At 36.6% G+C, this 26,255-nt stretch overlaps 2 protein-coding genes across 5 annotated transcripts in view; one reads left to right on the forward strand and one right to left on the reverse strand.

Moving 5' to 3' along the window:
- Positions 1-26,255, reverse strand: part of RTN4IP1 (reticulon 4 interacting protein 1) — a 151,783-nt gene that overhangs the window by 56,336 nt on the left and 69,192 nt on the right. The window lies entirely within an intron of this gene.
- QRSL1 (glutaminyl-tRNA amidotransferase subunit QRSL1) overlaps positions 1-26,255 on the forward strand; it is a 46,524-nt gene that overhangs the window by 6,721 nt on the left and 13,548 nt on the right. Inside the window, exons 2-11 of one of the 4 annotated variants that reach the window (XM_060616293.2) lie at positions 1,649-1,808; positions 2,130-2,228; positions 3,248-3,344; positions 6,327-6,503; positions 10,174-10,349; positions 10,438-10,550; positions 12,563-12,755; positions 13,296-13,413; positions 20,094-20,299; positions 23,092-26,014. In XM_060616293.2, the coding sequence (XP_060472276.1) occupies positions 1,649-1,808; positions 2,130-2,228; positions 3,248-3,344; positions 6,327-6,503; positions 10,174-10,349; positions 10,438-10,550; positions 12,563-12,755; positions 13,296-13,413; positions 20,094-20,299; positions 23,092-23,312 (1,560 nt within the window). In that variant the 3' untranslated portion in view covers positions 23,313-26,014. Of the gene's footprint in view, positions 1-1,648; positions 1,809-2,129; positions 2,229-3,247; positions 3,345-6,326; positions 6,504-10,173; positions 10,350-10,437; positions 10,551-12,562; positions 12,756-13,295; positions 13,414-20,093; positions 20,300-23,091; positions 26,015-26,255 lie in introns of those variants that run through there. The other 3 variants (XM_078447178.1, XM_060616294.2, XM_060616295.2) reach the window with 3 other exon arrangements.

Raw genomic sequence — 26,255 nt, forward strand, 5'->3', positions numbered from 1 at the left:
TGACACCTTCAGTTTTGTCCCAGGGAAGCTGCACTGTTTATATTTTCACACTCCTTATGCTCAGGTCATTCTAGTTAATTAGCATCTTTGTTTTCATTTCTCTTCTCCAATTCTCTTTTTCATTTTCTCAAATCTGGATTTCCTAAAAATGGTCCTAATGAAGATGAGCAGCATTTCAAATGAGTGCTCCTAGACAATCTCATTTCTTGCCCTTGTAACCACAACCGAAACGGGTTTCTCTTGTATTCTTGTACCAGTTGGCAAATCACAGAGCATCTGAGGATAGTAGGCATTAGGAGACTTGAGGGGAGGCAAAGAAGGAAAGACAGTGAGACAATTTTTGTCATTCTTACAATTTGGCCCACCTGCCCCCGCCCCTCCCTGAGTCACTGCCTCAGCCACCTGTCGGCAGTGCTTTCCTCCTCTTGTGCATCTGCCTTAGGGGTCCTCTCAGTGGCCTGTTCCCACTGCGTTTCTAATCTTAAGCTCAGCCCTAAGAATACCGCTGCTTTGATGATTTATTCAACAGATGAGAGCAGATGATTTGCAGATTTTCCCCTCAAATGCAAACTCCTGTTGCTTGATGGATGTAGGACACCTGAAAATACAGTCAACTTGGAAGACAAACTAAGCTTGCAGTCATGTAGAGAGAGATGGTGAAGGAGCTTGTATTATGAAGTTACTTCTCCCCTATACTACTATGTGGCTTTGGACAAATCACTAACCTCTCTGAGCTTCAGTCTTCATTTGTGAAATGAGGTTAATAATACATAACTTATGTGGTTGTTATAGGGTTAAGTGAAGTAATAATGCATGTAAAGCACCTATGTCTGGCTCTTGGTTAATAGTAAATATTACTCCTTTGCCCATCTTCCTTCTCTCTGAGCTCCCATCCCAACTCTTTTCATATAATCTCCAAAGCTGCGGTGTCTTCTTTGACTTATAATTCATTCCTTTTATCTAATTAGTAAGTACTTACTACTTCCTACAGGAAGTATTAAATAGTCATCACTTCAGGCTTTACTGTAAACATCTACGTTCTGCTCATTTGTAATGCAGTTTATTTTAACACTTCTTTTACTAGCCTTCCTAATGCACCCCAGCCAGGATTTCAGAGAAGTTTCCTCTCAGTTTGCTTTTGAACTCATATTTTATAAACATTCTCTCCATTTGTAGTAGCTCTGACTTGAATTCTACAATAGTTATAAAGATCTTACCTAGAGCCATAAGCCCCTGCAGGGCCTTGTCCAGTCAGTTTCTTTCTTTCTTTCTTTTTTTTCACTCTGGGTTGTGTGTGTTGCAGCTAAACTACTCTCTGCACGATCTACCCTAACCCATGCTCCACCCATCCCAGGCCTCCACTGCTACTAGACAGGATGGCTTACCTAAACCACTGCTCTTGTTGGTACAGATCTGACTTGGAAACAGCCCTCCACTAGGGCAATGAACGTCGTGTCCCCCAACCCGTACCCAAGCTAACCAATGTGTTACCCTCATTCAGTACACCACCTAGGTATAGCGTTCTCTTGGTTTTGAATCCAAGCTTCACTTCAAAATTGTATACTTCCCCATTCTATCTGCCTACTCAGTATGATACTTGAAACTTCTGCAGGCTCGGTAAAGGGTTTTTGAATTGTATACATTATAGGTTTCTGCAGCGCTGAAACAAGGCCAAATTACTCCAGTAGAGCTCTGTCAAAAATGTCTCTCCCTTATCAAGAAGACCAAGTTTCTAAATGCTTACATTACTATATCAGAAGAGGTGGCCTTAAAGCAAGCTGAAGAATCAGAGAAAAGATACAAGAAAGGTAAATTACTGTGAATTATACTTAATTGGTATATCCCTAGAGAAACAATTTAATTGGATGTAGCAGTCTCCATTTGGCAAGCGAGGCTTTTAACATAAAACATACCCTTATTTAAAGAACTCGCCATGAGGTATAATAAAAATAAGGCTAATGGATATGTGATGCTTTATAATGCCCAACTGGAATAGTTTCTAACATAAACTTGATTTATGAAGAAGTATCTTTACCAAAAACTAATAGTTACCATAATAACTAGTATTAATGTGTCTTTATATCCTGAACTCGATGTATAGCTCCTGTTCTTTTGGCTTTTTGATGCAGGTCACTCCCTCGGGGCTTTAGATGGAATTCCTGTTGCAGTAAAAGACAACTTTAGCACATCAGGCATTGAGACAACATGTGCATCAAACATGCTGAAAGGTAAAGTTTAATTGACCAGAGCATTAGTAGTTTTATAAAACTAGTTTTTCAGTTTAAATAAAAGGTAAGATACTAAAGCACCAAGGTATTCTGAGACCAGTTATATTTGCAAAAGAAATACTTATGCTGGTGTATTTTTACTATCGGCTCTTTCAGAATGCACAACTGTTCCTTAGAGGTAGGCCAGCTTATTGGATGTATCCTATTTAGGAAATTTTAGAAATCCCACTTAGGAAGACTCAATAACTGACCACCAAATACACACTAAGTGACCTCTGACTCCCACTCATTGATAATATGGGAATAAGGGCCTGTCATTACCCCTCTCTGTGAGGATTAGCACCTATTGTCTAGTTGTTTTGTGTTTCCTGAGTCTTCCATCTTTTATGTCACTATACTTATCTGCATATAGTGATGCTTAATTTTGTTCTTTACAGTTTAGTAGGTCAAAAGGAAACATGTTTATCAAGATTTGGGGATCCTAGAAAGAAAAAGAACTAGAAAAAGCTTATTCACAGTGCTATACCCTAAAAGAAAGTCTCTGGGGAATATGCCACAGGTTCCTCTAAGAGCTATATTATTGTTAATTGTTCTGGAAAACACACTAGATGAAATTTAAATGAGAATAGAGATCTATGTGTGACTGGAAATAGATGAAAATTACTGTGTGATGTAGCATTTCAAGTACAATGAGCAAAATAATGATGTGCTGTTAGTTTCAGATGAATTGGGTACATCTCTATTATTCAGTATTTAGTAGTACGAACTGTTATAGTCTATGTTTTTAGACGATAAAAATAGTGAATATGCCGACTGTCTTTGGAAAATGTAGAAATTAGCAGTAGAAAAATTAAAATTAACTAACCTCGGGAAGAAAGTACCACCTACAACTCAAATTAGAAATAATTAACACATGTCAATATGGACAGCTTAGTTGCAGTTTAAAATCTTGTTTCTTGCATGTGATTTACATGTTCATGTTTTTTTCTCCTACAACAAAAATAACTGATTTTTTTCAGGTTATGTACCACCTTATAATGCTACAGTAGTTCAGAGGTTGTTGGATCAGGGAGCTGTCCTGATGGGAAAAACTAATTTAGATGAGTTTGCAATGGGGTAAGTAAAATTGAAATTTTCTTCTCTTGTATTTCTTTCATCTTTGTCTCGGTTTACTTTCATATCACATTATCTTGATACTATAGCTTTATAGTAAACCTTGAAATTAGGTAATAAGAGTCCTTTAACTTTTTCAAAATCATTTTACATATGCTAGGTGCTTTGCATTTCCATATAAGTTTTAGAATCAGTTTGCTGATTTCTGTAAAGCTTAATTGGATTTTGATCATGATTGTGTTGAATTTCCAGGTCAGATGGGGAGAATTGACATCTTAATATGTGTCTTCTGATCCTTGAACACTTTATTTCTATCCCTTTATTAGATTTTTAATTTTTCTCAGCAGTGTTTTTATGATTTTCTGCATATAAATCTTGTACATAATGTGTTTGTTTCATTCCCAAGTATTTCATTTTTTTAATGCTATAGAAAAATGGTATTTTTTCCATTTCTAATTGTTTATTGTTAGTATATAGAAATATAATTGATTTCTCTGTATTGAGCTTGTATCCCACTGCCTTGCTAAGTTCTCTTATTAGTTCTAGTTGATCTTTGTAGATTCTTTGGTATATTTTATGTGGATGATCATGTCATCTGCAAATACAGACAGTTTTATTTCTTCTTATTTCTCTTTCTTTTTTGTGTTGGTTAAGACTTCAGTACAATACTGAGTAGAAGTGATAAGAGCAGATATCCTTTCTTTGTTCCTGATTTTGGAGTGAAAACATTCAGTGTTTCACCAAAGCATTGTTTCATAGACGCAGAGTCTTTGACTCTCTTATTTATGGTGTTATCTCTTGGCACTCAGTAAATATATATTGAATGAATTAATCCATGGGAGTAAACTTGAACATAGGTCATTAGGACATTGCCTTGAACAGCTGATCAAAATGAACATCGTCAGTGAGAGTAAGTGGACATCATTGTACCTCTAGATGTGATTCCCTGAGAAGAACACACCATCACCTATGCAGTATTCCAGCTGAGAATGTTAAACCTGAAACTAATCACAGGGAATCAGAAGATAAGTCTGAAATGAGAAACATTCTATAAAAATATGAATATCATAAAAGACAAAGAAATGCTGTGAAAATATTCCAGATTAAAAGAGCCTAAAGAAAGTAAAACCTAAACCTTATAGAAGAAAATGCAGGAGGGGTGCCTGGGTGGCTCAGCTGGTTGAGCGGCCGACTTCGGCTCAGGTCATGATCTCGCGGTCTGTGAGTTCGAGCCCCACGTCGGGCTCTGTGCTGACAGCTCAGAGCCTGGAGCCTGTTTCAGATTCTGTGTCTCCCTCTCTCTGACCCTCCCCCATTCATGCTCTGTCTCTCTCTGTCTCAAAAATAAATAAACATTAAAAATTTAAAAAAAAAAAAAAAAAAAAAAGAAGAAAATGCAGGAGAAAAATCTTTGTGACCATGAGTTAGGCAAAAATTTCTTAGATGGGACACATAAGTACAATCCATAAAATAAAAAACTGATAGACTGTACTTCTCTAAAATTAGGAACTTCTATACTTTGAAACACACTGTTAACACATGAAAAAATAAGCCACAGCCTGGGAGAAAATATTTGCAAAACATATATCTGAGAAAGAACTGGTATCCAGTATAAACAGAAGCTTTCCCAACTCAAAAATCAGAAAACAACCCAATTTAAAAGGGGGGGGGGGGGGGGTAAAAATATGTAAGCAGACATTTCATCAAACCAGATATATAGTTGGCAATAAACACATGAAAACAATACTGAACATGGTTAGTCATTAAGGAAATGCAAATTAAAACCACAAGAAGATACATACATCTTTTAGAATGGTTTAAAAATGACAATATCAAGTGCTGACGAGGATGCAGCGCAATTGGGTTTCTCATGCAATCCTGGTAGGAAATGCAAAATGGTATAGCCATTTTGGAAAATAGTCTGGCAGTTTCTCCTAAAGTTAAACAGCATAGGATCCAACAATCTCAGTCCTGCTATTTAGTCAAGAGATGAAGAGGTATATTGACATGAAAGCAATGGCCAGGGTCTTTCAGTACAATATTTATTGTGGCTTTATTCATCATTGCCAAAAACTAGAAATAACTCCATGCCCATTGGCTAGCAAATGATTTAAAAAGTACAAAAAGAGGCTAATGAGACAATGATACCTAAATGCAGTACCTGATGTTAGACTCCATCCCTTACTAGGAGGGGGAAATGCAGCAGAGGACATTACTGGATCAGCTGACCAAACTGGATTACATACAGTACGTTAGATAAAAAGCACTGTGTGGATGTTAAATTTACTGAGATTGGCTACTGTGACCGCATAAGGGAACACCCCTAGTGTTAGGAAATGCATACTGAATACATAACTAAAATATTTAGGAGTAAAGGGCCATGATATATATAATTTACCCTTATGTGGTTTGTGGGGGAAGAAATGATTTGTACATGTTACATACAACGTGTGTCAATCACACAAATCAAATTGGGTGGCTTTTTAACAATAAGTGAAGCTGGGTAAAGGGTATAAAGTTATTTTCATATAATTTCTATTTTTGCAGTTTGCCTGTAAGATTGAAATTATTTCAAAACTTTTTAAATAAGTTATTAATTTTCAACTATGCTTGTCTTAACACGTCTGGTTATAGAGGGAATCCTTCAGAGGACTTCCTGTTTAACTCTTTGAATGTTTGTGACCTTCTTCACCTGGAACACCTGGATTTACAAGGGAAATCATCATAAGCTGAATTGGATAATCAACTGGGATAAAAATCTTCTTAACAGACTAGTTTTCTCTCTCCCACACGCTCTTACTTCCCATCGTCCACCTCCTCAACCATCTAATTAATGAAAGCTACATCTGAGCAGGCTTCTTGCCTTTTCCAATTCAAGTTCCAGTGGATTATACAGTGTTAGAAGTAAATAATATGATCAGGAGGTGAAATCTTCATATAAAGAACCAAAGTTTCATTAAGATATCTTGCTTCACTTCATCTCAGATCTGGAAGCACAGATGGTGTATTTGGCCCAGTTAAAAACCCCTGGAGTTACTCGAAACAATATAGAGAAAAGAGGAAGCAGAAGTCCCATGGTGAGAATGAGGATTCGAATTGGCTTATAACTGGAGGAAGCTCGGGTGGGAGTGCGGCGGCAGTATCAGCCTTCACGTGTCTCGCGTAAGATGCTTTTTTCTGTCTGTATTGTAGAGCCCATCAAAACACAGTCATAAACCATACTTACAGTCCAACAACAGAGTAGTTCATACCGTGCCGTTTTCATTTCTTTTTAGTGACTTATTTATGCTCGACTTATTTATGATCGATATATCAACATTATGTCTCATAAATGCGTTCAACTGTACAGTATACTTAACATGTATTTTATACATATAACTTGAATTTTAGGTATTTAAACTCTTCCTCTATGGGGCCCCTGGGTGGCTCAGTCAGTTAAGCGGCCAACTTCGGCTCAGGTCATGATCTCACGGTCTGTGAGTTCTAGCCCTGCATCGGGCTCTGTGCTGACAGCTCAGAGCCTGGAGCCTGCTTCAGATTCTGTGTCTCCCTCTCTCTGACCCTCCCCTGTTCATGCTCTGTCTCTCCCTGTCTCAAAAATAAATAAATGTTAAAAAAAATAAACTCTTCCTCTATAGTATCTGGTTCTCTTAAAAACATGCTTTTATGGATCTTGCAGAATAAACCAGTTAGTGTAATTAAATTTCACTTCTAAAATAATTTATTTGGGTGTCTGCTCACTGATTGTACAAATATTTAGGGACTAATATACTGTGGCTTTGGCTGAGTGGTGCTGAGCTGTTAATTATGGTTTATCCTTCAGCTAAATCTGGCTTTTGTTTAAAAAAGGGGGGGGGGGTGGGGGAAATGCTCCTAATATGTATCAATAGGATATTTAAAATAGTGTTTTCATAAATCTACCACTAAAAATGTGCATCACTGAGTAAAGTTTTTTTCAAGTTTGTTAGGAGCTGATTTGTTCAACTGTCATAGTTTGTATTTGGGAAGAAACCACCCATCATGCTCTATGTTTTAAGTCTCATTTGTAAAGCATTTTTTAACCACCTAAAGAAGACTAAATAGATTTCACTGTTATTTATCTGTTTCAGTATAAAATGGAATGTGTTTCTTTAGTAGTACTATGTGTATTTTATTTCTCCTTAATTATCCACTGAAATGAAGCTCTTTCACAGACATTGCAACCAGTAAATTATTTATATTTTTTTAGAGCTATGGAGATTTAGAGTCTTCAGGGTTTTTTTGTTTTGTTTTGTTTTGTTTTTAGTTTCTCTGAAATCTTATTTACAAGTAAAACCATTTCATTTTATCTCTGTGGAATTTTAGAGCACTGCATTAATATTAATGAGAGTTCTGACAAGTTAGGACTGGAAGATTAGGTGCTTTTTTTTTCTATCTTCATCACCCTACTTAATGTTCATCTTTCTGAATGTGCTCTGAGAAGATGGCATTTTGACACATAATTCCTATGGAAATGTAGGTTTTACTTTTACACCGCCGTCAGTGAATCCTAATAAGAAAACGTGTCCTTTTAGAAATTGTTAAAGCAACAGCCTGATTTTGTAGCTCATATGGACTTGTTAAGAAAGACAATCTCATCTGCATTTTCTGTAGAGCTCAAGGGCCTAGTAGTCTTGTGCAGCTCAAAGCTTTTTTCTGGGTATATTCAGCAGAAGCACAGACCCAAAGTAACTCCAGACCGAATGGGTCCCAAACTATCAAGTGTTCTGCTTTGTTTTTCCCCCTTTTGATTTGCTTCTTTTATAATAGTTTTAAAAACAGGAAAGTTCTTGGTGTATTACACAGCCACTAAAAGGAATAAGCTAGAGTGTCATGGAAAGATATCAAAGATACACTATTAAGTGCAAAACAAGTTGCAGAATAGTATATATAGTATGACCTTTCTGTTAAAAGCAGTCATTACATATGTATATATGTTATGTGCATGGAAGTGTCTGGATGACTATATCAAAATTGATAACAGGATTATTATGGAGGCAGTGATTATAAGAGAAATTTCACTTTATATACAATATACTTATATAATACTTAATTTTTGTAGTTGGCGCATGCACTTTTCTAATTAGAAAAACCTTTTTTCCCCTGAAATAAAGTTTTAAAAAATGTTTAATTAGGGTAAAACATACATAACCTAAAATTTATCATCCTGGGGCACCTGATGGCTCAGTCAGTTAAACATCCGACTTTAGCTCAGGTCATGATTTCGCGGTTCATGGGTTCGAGCCCCACATCGGGCTCTGTGCTGATAGCTCAGAGCCTAGAGCCTGCTTCAGATTCTGTGTCTCCCTCTCTCTGTGCCCCTCCCTTACTCACACTCTGTCTCTCTCTCAAAAATAAATAAACATTAAAAAAATTTTTTTATAAATTAAAAAAAAATAAAATTTACCATCTTAACCTTTTTTTAAGTAGGCTCCATACCCAGCGTGGAGCCTAATGCAGGGCTTGAACTCATGACCCTGAGATTAAGACCTGAGCTGAGATCAAGAGTCAGTTGCTTAACAGACTGAGCCGTCCAGGCACTCCTCCTAGCCCCCATCTTAACCATTTTTAAGTGTACAGTTTAGCATTAAATACATTCAGGTTATTGTGCAGCCAGTCTCCAGACCTTGTTTAATTTGCAGAACTGAACCTTAGTACCCATTAAACAACAGCTTCCCATGTGCCCGTCCTCCCAGCCCCTGGCAATCACTGTTTTACTTTCTGTCTCTATGAACTTGAAGACTCTAGGTACCTGATGTAAGTCAAATTATTCAGTATTTGCACTTTCATAACTGATCTGTTTCACTTAGCATAATGTTCTCAAGATTAGTTTTTGCTTTTGTTTTTCATAAGAAAAACATGTACTCTGGAGGTAACTGGGCAAAGAAATGGACCCTTCATAGTTCAGTAATGCAAATACAAATATGAAAAATTATTAAAAAATGCACATTAACAAAGCTTTTTGGTTTTCCAAATTAACCACATTTTAAGAACTTCTGGTACTCAGTGATGATGATGAAACATGAGACCGAATCTGATTCACTGCAGTTGGGAATATAAATTGGCAGAAGCCCTCTGACAAGTCATTTGACGATATAAATTAAAAACTTAGAATAACAGGCCCTATGGCTCATTAACTCTACTTCTTGGAAGCCAGCCTAAAACATATTCAGACGTATAGGCAAAGATTTATGTTTAAAGGTGTTTATTACGAAGTAATTTATTATGCAGTTATTATCGTAATTGGCAACAACATAAATGTTTAAATTAAAGTACATTTCTATCTATGATTCTAAATGAGGTAGCGGAAGGTTCTGTATATGAATTTCTGGAAGTGGTGTGTTTAGTTTGTGAAAACATACTGGATAACTGCCATGAAAGGAAAGTAAAAGATATGTATATATATTTATAGGAGAATGGGCTTTAAAATCCTGGGAATCGCCAATTGATAGGATAGAACATTATATATATCTTAACTTGTCAGTAATTTTAGTGATGTAGCAAAAGGCTCCTGATAAGCAAAAAAGAGATGGCAACTTGTAATTACAGAATGACCTGAACTATGAAAGAAAAATGCATTTTTAAAAAGTCTTGAAGTTAATATGCCAAAATGTTAACAGTGTTTGCCTCAGGTGGTAGAATATTTTGTTTCTTCTTCATATTTTTCTACGTTTTAGAAATTCTCTGAGACAGTCGTGTCTTACTTTTGTGTAACCAGGGGCAAGTAAAGTTGAAAAGTATACACTTAAAAACAGATTCCAGATATAATTAGAGATACATCATTTTTCTAAAGAAAATTCCATTTAAATTCCAGGGCTTTAGGATCAGATACAGGAGGATCGACCAGAAATCCAGCTGCCCACTGTGGGATTGTTGGTTTCAAACCAAGCTATGGCTTAGTTTCTCGTCATGGTCTCATTCCCCTGGTGAATTCCATGGATGTGCCTGGAATCTTAACCAGATGTGTGGATGATGCAGCAACTGTGTTGGGTATTTATGATTCCATAGAATTTCAAAACATTATAAATTTCACTGTAAAAACAATATGTCTATCATTCCTAAGTATTTTTCCTCACAGGTGTGCTGGCTGGGCATGACCCCAAAGATTCTACCACAATACAAGATCCTGGTAAACCATTTATGCTTTCCAGCTTGACAGATGTGAGCAAACTATGTATTGGAATTCCGAAGGTATCTCTTCCCTTTCATTAGTTCACAGAAATCCTGTCAGGTCAAATACAAAGCCCAGGCCTAGGCAACAGACTGGTTGGGGTTGAATCCTGCTTATGCCACTTTTGTTAGCTATATAACCTGAGCACGTGACTTAATCTAAGTTCAATTTCCTGATCTACAAAATGGGGATAATGTTTTTGATCTCAGAGAATAGTAAGGTTTCAATTTGGTAACATCGTTGGGATATAATATACAGCATGGTGACTATAGTTAGTAATACCATACTGCTTCTTTGAAAATTACTATGCGAATAGATCTTAAGGTTCTTATCACAAGGGAAAAAAATTCTTTACTGTGACAGGTATTAACTTAGACTTATTGTGGTTATCATTTCTCAACATATACAAATATTGAATCAAACATTAAAACTCTCATAATGTTGTGTATCAGTTATACCTCAATAAAAAAAAAACTAATGATGCTAAGCAGGGGTCTATAAACTTTTTCTGTAAAAGGTCAGTTAGTAAATATTTGAGACTTTGTGGTCCATGCAGTCTGTATTGTAACTATTTAACTCTGCCACTGTAGTGTGAAAGCAGCCATAGACCATATGTAAATGAAAGAGTGTGGCTGTGCTCTAATAAAACTTTATTTTCAAAAATACCTGGCAGAGTGCTCGTGTGGTTCAGTCAGTTAAGCATCTGACTTCGGGTCGGGTGTGATCTCATGGTTTGTGAGTTCAAGCTCTGCATTGGGCTCTCAGCACAGAACCCACTTTGCACCCTTTCCCCCTCTCTCTCCGCCCTTCCCTCTTATTTTTCTCTCTCAAAAATAAAATTTAAAAAAACCATAAAAAAATATATCTAGCAAGTTATATATGGCTCATAGACCATAGTCTGCTAATTCCTAATGTAAAGGACATAGCCCAGAACCATTCCTTACATAGTAAAATCTTAATAAATATAATACTAATAATGATAGTAAAGAAGGTAACATTTATTCCTTTACTATTTTATTACAGTAGCAATTGAGTAATTCATATATGAAAGTAAATACATTAAATTATTGACCTTTAAAAATATTTTAATTTTAAGCTTACCAACAATTTTTTGGATAATTTTTTATTGTGGGACACTGTCTTATGCATTGTAAGACGTTTAGCAACATTATTGGCCTTTACCCTTAGAGGTACCACTCCCACCACAGCATAACCCTACAAACAAAATTGTCCGCAGACATTACCAAATGTCCCCTGGTTGAGAGAAAGGGGATAAAATTGTCCCCAAGTTGACACCAAGTTGAGAGAAATACTTTCTTTAAAATTTTCAGTTAAGATCATAGCTATGCCTTCTTTTAAAGATTTAGAAAAGAGTACAGAACTATTTTAGAATCGTATATCCTCTACTTACCCACTATGTAACTTTAGGAAAATTGTTTTGTCTCACTATTTTTCATTAATAAAATGAAGGGTGATAATAACCTATATCATGGGATTGTTAAAAGCATTAAATGGGAGAACCTTTCCACTTATTTTTTATTAATGTTTATTTATTTTGACAGAAAAAGAGCACAAGCAGGGGAGGGGCAGAGAGAAAGAGAAAGGGAGAGAGAGAAAAATCCCAAGCAGGCCTCACACTGTCAACGCAAAGCCTGACACAGGGCTCGAACTCATGAACCGTGAGATCCTGACCTGAACTGAAGGCAGACGCTTAACTGACTGGGCCACCCAGGTGCCCCAAATGAGAGAACCTTTGAAAGGCATCTAGCAGAGTATCTGATAATGAACATTTAGCAAATATAGCTTCTCCAACTAGTTCTCTAATCTTTAATATTGTCATATCCAGCTTATAAGTAACTAGTACAGTGCTTGCCATGCCATAAACACCCCTAAATTAGTTCAGTCTTTCTAGCTACCTATCAGGAATTCAATCAGATTTTCTAATGTATTGCCAAAGGTCCCGAAGAACATATTTTTATAAAACCATGTATACAGATGTTCTAATTTCTGTATCTTGACTTTTTCCAATAAGGAATATCTTGTACCAGAATTATCAAGTGAAGTGCGATCTTTTTGGTCCAAAGCTGCTAACCTCTTTGAGTCTGAGGGGGCGAAAGTAATTGAAGTGTCCCTGCCCCACACCAGTTATTCAATTGTCTGCTACCATGTATTGTGTACATCAGAAGTGGCATCAAATATGGCAAGATTTGACGGGCTAGAATATGGTAAGATGGCTGTGTCTGGGTTTTTTAAAATAGTTGCCTCAAATATTTGACAGTTTTACTTGTAGGGATAAGAAACTTATTCCCCGAGATAATGTTAATGATTTAGACAAGTAAACCAGTGAATCCTCTTGCCTTTGTCATTTAACCTTCTGCTTACCGTATTCCTTGTACATATCTCCGTATGTTTGGCTTCCCTCTCTGAACTGTGGATATTTTAAAGAAACAGTATCTTATCTTTGTATTCTCAGTCTGTCAAATGTAGTGCCTGGCACATGGCAGGAGTTCAGTAGTTGGATGGATGGATGGATGGATGGATGGATGGATGGATGGATGAGGGAGTGAACAAATGTTTCCCTGTTGGTTATTTTCTCCTCTCGACTTGATCCCTGACTGGTTAGGCACAAGGCAGATAAAGAAGAGGAGCCACTAAGGACAGTCTTCCAAAAGTTTAGTATTGGTCACAAATGTGAATCTACGCTTGCTTTTCAGCCAGAACTTGACTTCCTTTTCAAGTGATGTTTACCTCTGTTTTGTTTTCAGGTCACAGGTGTGACATTGATGTGTCTACTGAAGCCATGTATGCTGCAACCAGGCGAGAAGGGTTTAATGATGTGGTGAGAGGAAGGATTCTTGCAGGAAACTTTTTCTTACTAAAAGAGTAAGTAATTAAGAATTTCCTCCATTCTTGAAAACTCAGGAGTAAACTCATAATATGTCTATCAGGTATTACAAGTTGAGATATGCGCTAAAGAAGCAAAATTCTTATGCTTTGAATTAGAAATCACAGTTAAAGGCCTGCTTATAGTACTTTTGGTTCCTGGTTATTCAAACGCAAAAAAAAAACATTGACACTTTAGCTAAATGATTAGTACAAAACTAGGTAGGAAGCCCTAAAGAATTTTAGCTTCATTAAATGTCCCCTGACTATTATTGCCACCTTGGCTTATTGTTGTTAGACACTTAAACAGGAAGTTACATTGGTATATCTCGAAAAATTGAGTAAATCAACTTGGTTTTCCCTTACATTATGTATCTCTTTGCTCCAAGAAAGAATTCTAAATTACTGGGGCTCCTACTGAGATTGTCTTCAATATAAGTTTATTCATCATCTCATAAATAGGATTCATCTTGCATACCACCAAGTCTGTCTATAAGAGGACACTTTCTTGTGAAAAAACAAGAATGATTGTTGTAATAAATACTTCTAGAGTTTTTCTACATGCCCTTAAGAACAGAAAGCATTTTGTTGTCTATGTATCCCTTCAGGGCCTATGCTTAGGATTACTTTTTCCAAAAATATTATTTGAACAGCCATGATGAAAAACAGTATGGAAGTCTCCCAAAAAATTAAAAATAGAACTACCAGATGATTCAGCAATCCTACTTCTGAGTGTGAATCCAAAGGAAATGAAATCACTCAGAGGAAATGAAATGCCTCAGAGCATTATTCACAATAGCTAAGACTTGGAACTAACCTAAGTGTCCATCATCAGAAGGATGGATAAAAAAAATATGTGGTGTGTTTATATCCAATGGAGTATTATTTAGCCATTAAAAAGAAGGAAAACTTGCCATTTGTGACAACATGGGTGTATGGTGAGGTCATTATCCTAAGTGAAACAAGTCAGAGAAAGACAAATACTATATGATCTCACATATACATAGAATCTAAAAAAAAAAGCCAAACTCCTAGAAACAGAAAGTAGAATTGTGGTTGCCTGGGTCTGGGCCTAGGGGAAATGGGGAGATGTTAGTCAAGGGTACAAACTTGAAGTGATAAGATGAATAAGTTCCGGAGATATAATAACACAGCATAGTTATTATAGTTAACAGTACTGTATTATGTCTTTGAAAATTGCTAAGAGAATAGATCTTAGATGTTATTACCACACAGACACACACACACACACACACACACACACACACACGTTGTAATTATGTAAGGTGATAGATGTGTTAACTAACCTTATTGTGGAAATCATTTCACAATATATACATATATCCAATTATCATATTGTACACCTTAAAAATACATAATTTTAATATGTCAACTACATCTCAAATAAAGCTGAAAACAAAAAAAAACCTAAAGATGTTTGATTATGTTCCATGTTAAAAGACCCTTTTCCTGCAAATCAAAACTACAATGTGATATTACCTCACAGTTATCAGAATGGATAAAATACAAGAGACAACAGCTGTTGGTGAGGATGTAGAGAAAAAAGAACCCTCTTACCCCATTGCTGGGAGTGCAAACTGATGCAGCCACTCTGGAAAACAGTATGGAGTTTGCTCAAAAAGTTAAAAATAGAACTACCCTACTATCCAGCAATTGTACTACTAGGTATTTACCCAAAGAATACTGAAATACTAATTCAAAAGGATACACATCCCCCTATGTTTACAGCAGTGCTATTTACAATAGCCAAGATATGGAAGCAGCTCAAGTTTCCATCAGTTGATAAATGGATAAGGAAGATGTGATACACACACACACACACACACACACACACACACACACACCGTGGAATATTATTTAGTTATAAAAAATAATGAAATCTTGCCATTTGCCACAAGATAGATGGAGTTAGAGAGTATAATGTTATGTGAAAATCAGTCAGAGAAAGCCAAATACCCTATGATTTCACTCTTATGTGGAATTTAAGAAACAAAACAAATGAGCAAGGGTGGGGGGAAAGATAGACAAACCAAGAAACAGATTCTTAACTATAGAAAATGAACTGATGGTTACCAGAGGGAGGTAAGTGGAGTGATGGATAAATTAGGTGATGGGGATTAAAGAGTGCACTTCTCGTGATGAGCATCAGGTGATTTATGTAAGTGTTGAATCACTGTATTGTACACCTGAAATTAATATAATACTGTATGGTAATTAACTGGAATTAAAATAAAAACTTAAAAAAAACACAAAAATAAAAGACTCTTTTCCATATTGACCAGATGATTGTAATGATTTGGGAGTAGGAAAAGAAAGTGAAATACTGCTGAGAAATTTTCTAAGCAAAGACTTTTATGAAGCTGAAGATGTTACATTTGGCACTAACTGATGAGACTCAAATTGTAAATCTCAGGGCACAAGTTGATAGACTGTATAGATCACTGTAACAGCATGAAAAGAAACTGATGGAGAGGAGTCTGAAAGCTTCTTCCATGGTCACCAGTTGGGACAAAAGGACGTGAGAATTTCTGCTGGTATCCCTGTCTTTTGAGTTCAGGCATTTAAGTCACCTTTTTTGTTTTGAGGGGTTTTGTTTGCTTGTTCATTTGTTTTGTGAGGGAAAGATGGACATGAGTGATAGGAAAAATGGAATTTGGGTGTACTTTTTTTAATCTTTAAAAGTCAGTTTATGTGCCAGGAACTATAACAATTCCTAACATTTTTTTTTTTTCTTCATGTGGTAACTCAGTTTACAGTTTTGTCATTCTTCTACTACCTTGTGTTCAAAATCACACATTTATTGAATTAGGAATCCATGGTTTATTTTTAATGAAAATAATTATTTACATTTGAACCCCATTTAAATCTGCTTTTCTTTTCTATTTGTCTTCAAATTGTCCTGTTCTTTTAACCTCTTTTCCTGCCTTCTTTTATTTTTCTTTAAGTAATAACTTTTTTCTCAAAGAGATTTAAAACAAGGAAAAAAAGAGTCATTGATATTTGCCAAATATTTACTATTTCTGGTGTTTTTTATTCCTTTGTGTGGATCCAAATATCCATCTGATGTAATTTTCTTTCTGCCTAAAGAACCTTAATATTTCTTGTAGTACAATCCTGCTAGCAAGGAGTTCTTTCAGCTTTTGTTTATATGTAAAAGTCTTTACTTTACCTTTAATTTTGATAGATATTTTCTCTGAGTATAAAATTCTAGATTGATAGTTTTTCTTTCAGTACCTAAAAGATCTTGTTCTGTTGTCTCTTGACTTGCATAGTTTCTCAGAAGTCTGTAGTCAGTCTTATCTTTATTCCTTTGTGTATAACCTTTTCCCCTCCTACCTGTGGGTGATTTTATCATTAGTTTTCAGGAATTTGACTGTGATGTCCCTTGGTGTGGTTTTCTGCATATTTCTTCTTGTTTAGGGGTTTGTTTAGCTTCTTGGATCAGCTTCTTGGGTTTATAGTTTTAATCAAACTTGGAAAAATTTTGGCCATTATATGTTAAAATATTTTTTCTGCTCTCCCCCTTTTCTGGGACTCCATTTATATGTGTGTTAATTTGTTTGACGTCATCCAAGAGCACTAATGGCTCCATCCTAGTTTCTTTCTCTCTTTTTTAGTCTTTGCGCTTCTTTTTGTTTTGTTTTTTTTTATTTTTTAAAAAGTGTTTATTTTGAGAGAGAGTGTGTGTTGGAAGGGCAGAGGTGGGGGACAGAGACAGAGGATCTGAAGCTGGCTCTGCACTGACAGCAGAGAGCCTGACACAGGGCTTGAACTCATGAACCCTGAGATCATGACCTGAACCGAAGTCTGATGTTTAACCAACTGAGCCACCCAGGCACCCCAGCATGCTTCTTTTTGTATAGTTTCTATTCATATCTTCAGAATCACTGATCATCTGCTGTCACATCCAGTGTTGTTTTTATATTTTGTATTTTTCATTCCTAGAACTTCCAAGTAGGTTTTATTTCTTCAATTCCTTCATCATTTCATGTTTTCTTCTATCTTCTTGAACATATGAACATATTTACAGTAGCTGCTTTAATGTTCTCATCTGCTAATTCCAACATTTCTGTCATTTCTGGATGTCTTTATATTGATTGCTTTTTACCCCCTAGTTTTTGGGTCTTATTTTCTGCTTTTTAGCATGACTGGGCATTGTGACTTTTACCTTGTCATTTGCTGGATTTTTGTTGTATTCCTTTAAACAGTGTTGGGCTTTGTTCTGGGATGTAGTTATTTCGAATCTGTTGGATCCTTTCAGGACTTCCTTTTAAAAATGCTTTGCTAGGATGAGTCCAAAATGGCCTTTAGTTTAGGTTAATTTACCTCTACTGTAGGCAATACCCTTGAAGCTTCTGCCAGATGCCTCATGTATTATGAAGTCTTTCCACTTTGGCTCTTAGGAACACACACTATTTCTAGCCCTATATGAGCTCTTGGAATTGTTTGATTTTTCAGTGGTTCTTTCCCCAGCTTGAGAATTTCATCTCCTACAAGCACAGATCAGTACTCAGCCTAAGACTGGAGGGCTCACTGCAGATCTCTTGAGCCCTCTCTGTGTGCTACTTTTCCTATTCAGTACTCTTCCCTACACGTTCCAGTTGTCTTGGCCTCCCTGAACTTCCAATCTTGGTCTCTTTAACTTTCTGACAACTGCCCCCTGAAACTTGCATAGGTTCCTCCCGTTTGAACTGAAGCCTGCAAACTGCCTCCAGGCAGTTCTGAACTCCCTCTCTTGAATGCCTGTTGTGTAGTATCTGAAAATGGTTGCTTTATTTTGCCTAGTTTTCTTTCTTTTTTAATTTTTTTTTAACGTTTATTCATTTTTTGATAGACACAGAGCATGAGCAGGGGAGGGGCAGAGAGAGAGAGGGAGACACAGAATCCGAAGCCAGCTCCAGGCTCTGAGCTGTCAGCACAGAACCCCACACAGGGTTCAAACTCATGAGCCGTGAGATCATGACCTGAGTTGAAAGTGGATTAGGGTCTATTTCTAGACCCAAATATTTATAAATATAATCCCCCCCCCCACAAATGTTGGGATCCTCAATTTTTAAAAACTTGTGGTTTTTTTTAATGTTTATTTATTTTTGAGAGAGAGAGAGAGACAGAGACAGAGCATGAGTGGGGGAGGGGCAGAGAGAGAGTGAGACACAGAATCCGAAGCAGGCTCCAGGCTCTGAGCTGTCAGCACAGAGCCCGACGCGGGGCTAGAACTCATGGACCGTGAGATCATGACGTGAGCTGAAGTCAGATGCTAACCAACTGAGCCACCCAGGTGCCCCTTGCCTAGTTTTCTAATTGTTTATTATGGCAGGGTAAATTGTATCCCTGTTACTCTATCATTAATGGAAGCAGAAGTTCTGCTTTTGAACCATATTTAAAGTAGGAAAAAGTTTAATAGAAAACAAAAAATGTTTTATAAAATTGAGGTTTGGGGGATGCTATTAATGACATTATTTAAGCCATCAAGTGTTATTATTGTACAAATTATAGGTGATACTTGCATTTATCTCCCTATAGACCCTGTGGTCCAATGATAGTAAGGGCATTTGATATTTCTATAGGATTGGTTTTTTAAAAATTTTTTTTAACATTTTTATTTATTTTTGAGAGAGAGAGTGTGAGCAGGGGAGGGGCAGAGAGAGAGAGAGAGAGAGAGAGAGAGAGAGACATAGAATCTGAAGCAGGCTCCAGGCTATGAGCTGTCAGTACAGAGCCCAACGTGGGGCTCAAACCCACCAACTGTGAGATTATGATCTGAGCCAAAGTCGCATGCTCAACTGACTGAGCCACCCAGGTGCCCCTATAGGATTCTTATAGCACATTTTTGTCTTTATTGTATTTGGTCCTCAGTAAGACTGGAGTAGTTGTATACATTTTTACAGGTGAGAAAACTGAAGTTTAAAAATGGTACTTTTGCCAGCCTTTCTTAATTCACTTCAGGAGGATCTAAAGAGTGCTTTATTTTTCCCTTTCTTTGCATGATTGACTAATAGTCACTTTTGTAGCTGGCTAATTCTTAATCTTTTCAGTAGAGTAAGCATCTTTTCATGAATTTCAGATTCCCATTCTGGGGGGTGTTCCTCTCCATAAAATACAGAATTGCAGACACTCCAGTTTATCTTTCCAGAGCCTGTCTCCTTGTGTCTAATTATGATGGCATATTAGAATTTTGAAAAATTTCAAATTCTTATAATAATCAGTTATCATTATACTACAGATGAAATAAGACATTTTAATGAAGGGAAAATTCAAATAAGCCTCCAAAGACCTAAGTTCTGGTCTTTCCTTTACCACCACCAATCCATGTGATCTTTGGAAAAGTCATCTGACTGCTACGCACTTGATTTTTTTTTTTTTTTCACCTGAAAATAAATGTTCTCGTTTAATGATGTCCATGGAAGTGTTAATATTTTGTGATTAGATGTGTAGAATTGTATCTAGCAGTGAATTCTGATTAAGCTCCTGATACAGATTTTTAGAATAACAGCACACTTGAACAAAAATCATTTTTGTGTGTTGTTAGGGATCTCAGTGGTGCCTGCTTATAAAGGTCAAGAATCCAGTCACTGTTTAACGAACCTTATACATGAAAATTGATTCAAAGAAATAACAAAAAAAAAATCCTTAAAATATCATCTATTCTTTTTCCACAGAAACTATGCAAATTATTTCATCAAAGCACAGAAAGTGAGACGGCTCATTGCTAATGATTTTGTGAATGTTTTTAACTCTGGAGTGGATGTCTTGCTGACCCCCACCACCTTGAGTGAGGCGGTGCCATACCTGGAGTTCATTAAAGAGGACAACAGGACGCGAAGCGCCCAGGATGATATTTTTACACAGGCTGTAAATATGGCAGGTGAGGATCCTTTAGGAATGTTCTGGTTTTCTTTAAGTTTTTAGACTGGCATCTGGTCTTTAACTTAGATTCTAACTACATTGTTCTCTGAAGGCAACAGCTTGTCCTTCTAGAATGTTTAGGGGTGCATGTATGTGTGTATGTGTGTGGTGTGTGTAATGTCTAGGCATGCATGCACTTGCACCCACCATGCACACGCATATTCAGAATCAGTCCCCTTAATAGCATAATTTTAACTTTACTTTGGAAATTTTCAAACCTGCGGAAAAGTTGAAAGAATGGTATAATGAGTACCCATATGTCCTTTGCCTGGATTCATTCATTTTGCCTCATTTAATTTCTCCTTCCTCTCTTTCTCTCTGTACACACACACACACACACACACACACTTTTTTTTAGCTGAATAATTTGAAAGAAAGTTTCAACATCATGATACTTCACCCCTAAATACTTTAGCATATTCTTCTAAAAATACAAACATTCTCCTGCATAACCACAATTTCGTTATCATATCTAGGAAAACTAACATGAATATAATAATATTCCAAACAGTCCATATTTACATTTTCTCAATTGTACCAAAAATGTCTTTTATAAAATTGTTTTTTCCCCTGATATATTACATTTGCTTATCTAGCAAATGTAATCTAAAACAATCTAGAACAATCCCCTAGTTCTCTATGTTTTTGGTGGGTTTTTTTTGTTGTTGTTGTTGTTTTTTAGGGCTACATCAGACAGTGTTATAATTTTTGTTTTAGTCATCAAACATAATGTAGAAAACTCAAGAAAAGGAAAGCCTGTTCTATTTCCCCATACTTTTATCTACTATGTTCATTTCTCACTGGCATATAGAGTCTTTATTTTATCATATCCTTTTTGTTTAAATTCCTTTAGCTCTTCTAGGGTAGGTCTGCTGGCAACTAATTCTCTTCACTTTCTTTCTAAGAATGTCTTGGTTTCCTTTCATGTTTAAAGGTTATGTTCACTGGATATAGGATTTGGGGTTGACATTTCTTTAGCACTTAAAAAATGTTATGCTACTTTCTTCTGGTCTGCATAGTTTCTGATAAGAAATCCCCCACCTTCTAAATTTTTTTTTTAATTGACATTGACTGTTTTTGAAGAGTCTAGTGCACTTGCCCTATAGTATGTCCCATCCATAATCTGGTTTTGTCAGATTGCTTCCTCATGATTCGGTTGAGTCAAACAACTGTTGCAGAAATACTATATACTCTTCATGTCAGGAAACAGTTCATGTCAGTTTGTTCCACTTTTAGAGACTTTAAGTTGATCCCTTGGTTAAGGAGAAAATTGCCAGATGTTTTCCTTGTAAAGTACATTGTTCCTTTTATCAATTATAACCAATTGGGGAGCTGATACTTTGAGATTGTGTGAACATCCTATTCCCCAACAATCTTTTTTTTTTTTTTTAAGTTTATTTATTTTGAGAGAGAGAGCGAGCAAGCATGAGCAGGGGAGGGGCAGAGAGAGAGAGAATCCCAAGCAGGCTCAATGCACGGAGCCCCATGGGGGCCTCAATCTCACGAACCACTCATGACCTGAGCCAAAATTAAGAGTCAGCACTTAACCGACTGAGCCACCCAGGTGCCCCAATAATGTTGAACCCAGTTTTAGATCTGTTGATGATCCTTGCCTAAATTATTTGTTAGAGAATTACAAAATGTTGATTTTTCTGTTTCTATATATATTAGCTGGCAGTCTTCTCTAAGGAATAGCTTTCCCTTTTTTTCAATTCAATGTATTGTAAACAGTTACTGTCATTATGGGTTTTGATGTTCAAATTGTCCCAAATTTGGCCAACAAGAGCCCTTTCAAGTTGCATATATCCTTTAGACCTATCCCCATTAATTTCTAAAAACTTCCTTATTTTATGGCATAACAAGATATCCCAGGATCTTTTACTTTCTCTGCCCCAAACCTGGAATTAAAACTACCCTGAGCTACCATTTCTCATATAACAAATTGGCCAAAATTCAAAAGTTCAACAACATACTCGATCGGTAAGGCTGTCAGGGAAAAAGCATTTTGCCAATGGGAGTTCAAAATAATACAACTTTTTTGGAGGGGAATTTGGCAATGTCTAATTACATATGCATTTATCACTTGATGAAACAATCCCTTTTCATCTGAGAAACTTTCAAGAATACTAAAAAACATGTACACAAGGTAATTCACTAGGGCATGGTATGAAATAGCTGAATACTGAAAACAACCCAGATGCCCAATCATTGAAGATAGGTGAATAAATTATGGCACAAACCACATAATGGAGTGCTATGCAGCTATAAAAAGGAATGAAGGAAGTCTTTGTGACCTGATACACAGTGATTTCCAAGATACACACACACACACACATACACACAGACACACACTCACACACGTATATACATATATATATATTTTTTTAAATGTGTATTTTTGAGAGAGAGAGCACATGTGTGTGAGCAGGGGAAGGGCAGAGAGAGAGGGGGACTGAGGATCCAAAGCCAGCTCTGCATTGACAGCAGAGAACCTGATGTGGGGCTCAAACTCACGAACCAGAAGATCATGACCCAAGCTGAAGTCAGATGCTTAACCAACTGAGCCACTCAGGCGCCCCTCTGAGATATATTGTTAAGTGAGCAAAGGAAGGTACAGAAGCACGTATATCATACAATTTTTGTTATTTTTTTAACCTCATCTGTCTTGTACCTACGAGCACTGGGAAGCAGAAGTCTCCACTTCTTACAATGAAGAATTAATCAATTCGTGGGTTTCCTTGTTTTCTTCAGGATTGCCAGCGGTGAGTGTCCCTGTGGCGCTCTCAAACCAAGGGTTGCCAGTAGGACTACAGTTTATCGGACGTGCATTTTGTGACCAGCAGCTTCTTACAGTTGCCAAGTGGTTTGAAAAACAAGTACAGTTTCCTGTTATTCATCTTCAAGAGCTAATGGATGATTGCTCATCAGTCTTTGAAATTGAAAAGTTAGCTTCTGTTTCTCTAAAACAGTAGTGATACATATAGCATACAAATTAAAATAACTTGAAAATTTTGTAGTCTAGAGAAGTCAGATGATCTTGCTAAATTCCTATAATTTGGTTCATTGTCAACAGTCATTCCTTGGACTCACTTCTTAAAATTCTTGTGATGTAGTTAATTAATTATAAATCATCTGTCAGCATTTATTAAGTATCCACTAAGTGTAAAGTACAGGATTTCTACATTAACACAAGATACATGTTCCTGAAAAATGATGCATTCTGAAAAAATGTTCATTAATAAGAACAGAGCTTAGAGTAAAAGTAAGCTTAGGGATAAACCTCTCAAAACTTGTACATCTTTGTAACCAAAGTGCTGATAAAAACTGTAATTTGTACCTCCAGAGACAACCTGAACAGCCAGGCAGACAGGTAGTTGAACATGTGGTGGAGGCTGTCCCAGGAGATGTTAAAAATGCACAAAACAATAAAATGGGAGTATTTGCTTCTGAATTCTGAACAAAGGAGGTACAAGAGGAGCTCTGAGCACTGGAGGAAGTGTAACCTGCTGGGGCCCAGAGTCATGCAGGACTGGGGGCATGCCTCTCTGGGGAAAACCACAGGTGCAGACACTCTTTATTTCTCTAAAAATAGAGCTGCAATGACTGAGAACTTTCTCCTTTTTTGCTGAAGGTGAAAATTTTACTTCTGCTCTCCCAGAACCCCATGCCAAGGAACCAGAACAACTCCACGTTGTACTGACTTCATTTTTCTATTTAACCAATCACAAATGAGCTCATTGGTGTCACAGAAATATTTGTTGTAACCTTGAGAGACCATCTTGGACTTGAAACTTGGTCGTGGATCATGACTTTAGTGGGAAACTTTCAAGATACACAAGAAATACCCAATATGAAAAACTTGTGGATAATTTGGTGAGGATGCCAAAGAGAGGAGGCCCATAGCCTCCTCCTTTACCCCAGATTCTCTGTTCCTTATGGTTTCCTTGCCCTCTTGGCTTTCTTTACAGGTGTTCTCTATTTTGAGTCCCTTGAACCCAAAGAGACATTAATGAGAATCTGTATTCAAAAATTGGGAAAATATTTATGAAAATCATAGATTTACCTGGTATAGTTTCATCATTGGATTTGTCTTTGCCAGAACACCATTGTCATCTCGTGTTGATCAGGTCTTCTAATTTGTCATTTGTATGTTACTATACATATATGTCAGAAGCTGAATTATTTTTTAATAAATTCACTTTGTTTAGTAAGGAAGAAATCTTTTCTAAATATGAATTATATGAGGGGGAAATGTAAGTGGCAGAACTTTCTGCAGAGTTACTGGAGTGTTGGCATGGTAGAAAGTTAACCTGCCTGTTACCTTTTCATTAATAGTTTTCTCTCCTCCCAGGATCCTTCCATTTCCAAATACTCAATTGGACAAACTTTATATAAAAGCCTTCGGTGCCAGGCCCACTAGTTTTCTTACAAATCTTGATTCTGAATCCCTGAAAGAGGAAGAAATTCACGAGAGACAACTGCATTATTTTATAAGAGGGAAATCCATCTTAGCTGAAGGAGCTAATATGATGTAAAAAGCAAGCAAATAATAAATCCTTGCCCTAGTCTTTTTTCAATGTGTGTATAATTTGAAATAACTTTTTTTTCAAAGAATATTTATACAGTTTCTCCTATTCCTATCTCTCTTATTCGTGTATCTCTGCTTGAGCTGCACTAATGATGTGAATCCTGAAATAAGGAAGTGAAACGTTGAGTGTTCTCACATAATTATACCCAACTAGCATGAAATAATACCTAATTTGTTTTTCTTTCTCCTCCATCTTTACCCTAAATCTAGGAGATCTCATTTTACCAAATCACTGTCTGGGAATTTAAGTGGGAAATGGTTTCTGTATCCCAGCTAATTAAACCCTGAAATTGTTAGCAGCAAAGCAATTCCGAAAGGCAAAGGTGGCTACAAGTGTAAGATGAGTTCCCTGATCAAACACAGCAAAACAAAGAACAGTTAGATTCAACAACAGAAGCATCGCTAGAGTGAAAAAATGTGATGAGATCACAAAACCTGGCACCCCAACGCCACCAAGAGCCCAGGGAGCAAGTGGGAAAGTCGCATTCCCAAGAAAATCACTTGAAACCAGGGAGGCAGAATGTTCTCTTTGGCCATTTGCTACCAGGTCATCAGGAACACAGAGGACCTTGAGCCAGCTAGAAAAGAGCATGGTTTGGAAGAGGAGCTTCTAAGAATGACAAAAAAGAAAAAAAGAATGGTGACTCCCATTAGGAAATCACCTGTACCTTCTAATGGAGAGAAGAAATAACCTTTAGGATTTTAGACTGAAGGACAGTGAAGAGAGCTGGTATAGCTCAGGGATCCTGCAGACTGTGTCATACCCTGTACCAGTCAAGGACAGGAGCAAGCTAATGGAATTTCCACCATAACTTTCATTCATTAACTACTTTTAACTCCCTCTCTTTCCGCAAACATCTGATTATCTATACCGAGGCTAAATAGGTACTGACTGTGCAAGCCTAGGCTAAAATTTGTTCATTGTGGTAAGAAGCACCAGAGAACAGTTTAAAGCAGGTTTTCCTCAGTTATTTCATAACTCAAGCAGCATGTACACTAAAACATAAACCTGAAAATTTAATAAAGTCAAATAACATGAGAAAAACCCAGCCAACATTAAATAAAAGTAATTATTGGAGGATCTCAGTAGGTTATTTTTTCATTTCTTTTTCTTCACACCTCAGTGGGATATAAGTCCAAAGGATTTTAGGCAATTTATTAAAAACATTATTACAATGGCATAAAAGTAAATAGTTGAGGAAATAAGTATGACGATGAAAGTAACGAAAAAGAATAAAACCAGGAATAAAATCAAAAATAAAAGTTCTCCTCAAGATACTTACACAGATGCTTAAAGGTATATAGTATGACATAGTGGGGAATTTTC

The sequence above is a fragment of the Panthera onca genome, chromosome B2 (genome assembly GCF_046562875.1).
Source record: "Panthera onca isolate mPanOnc1 chromosome B2, mPanOnc1 haplotype 2, whole genome shotgun sequence".
Taxonomy (NCBI): Eukaryota; Metazoa; Chordata; class Mammalia; order Carnivora; family Felidae; genus Panthera; species Panthera onca.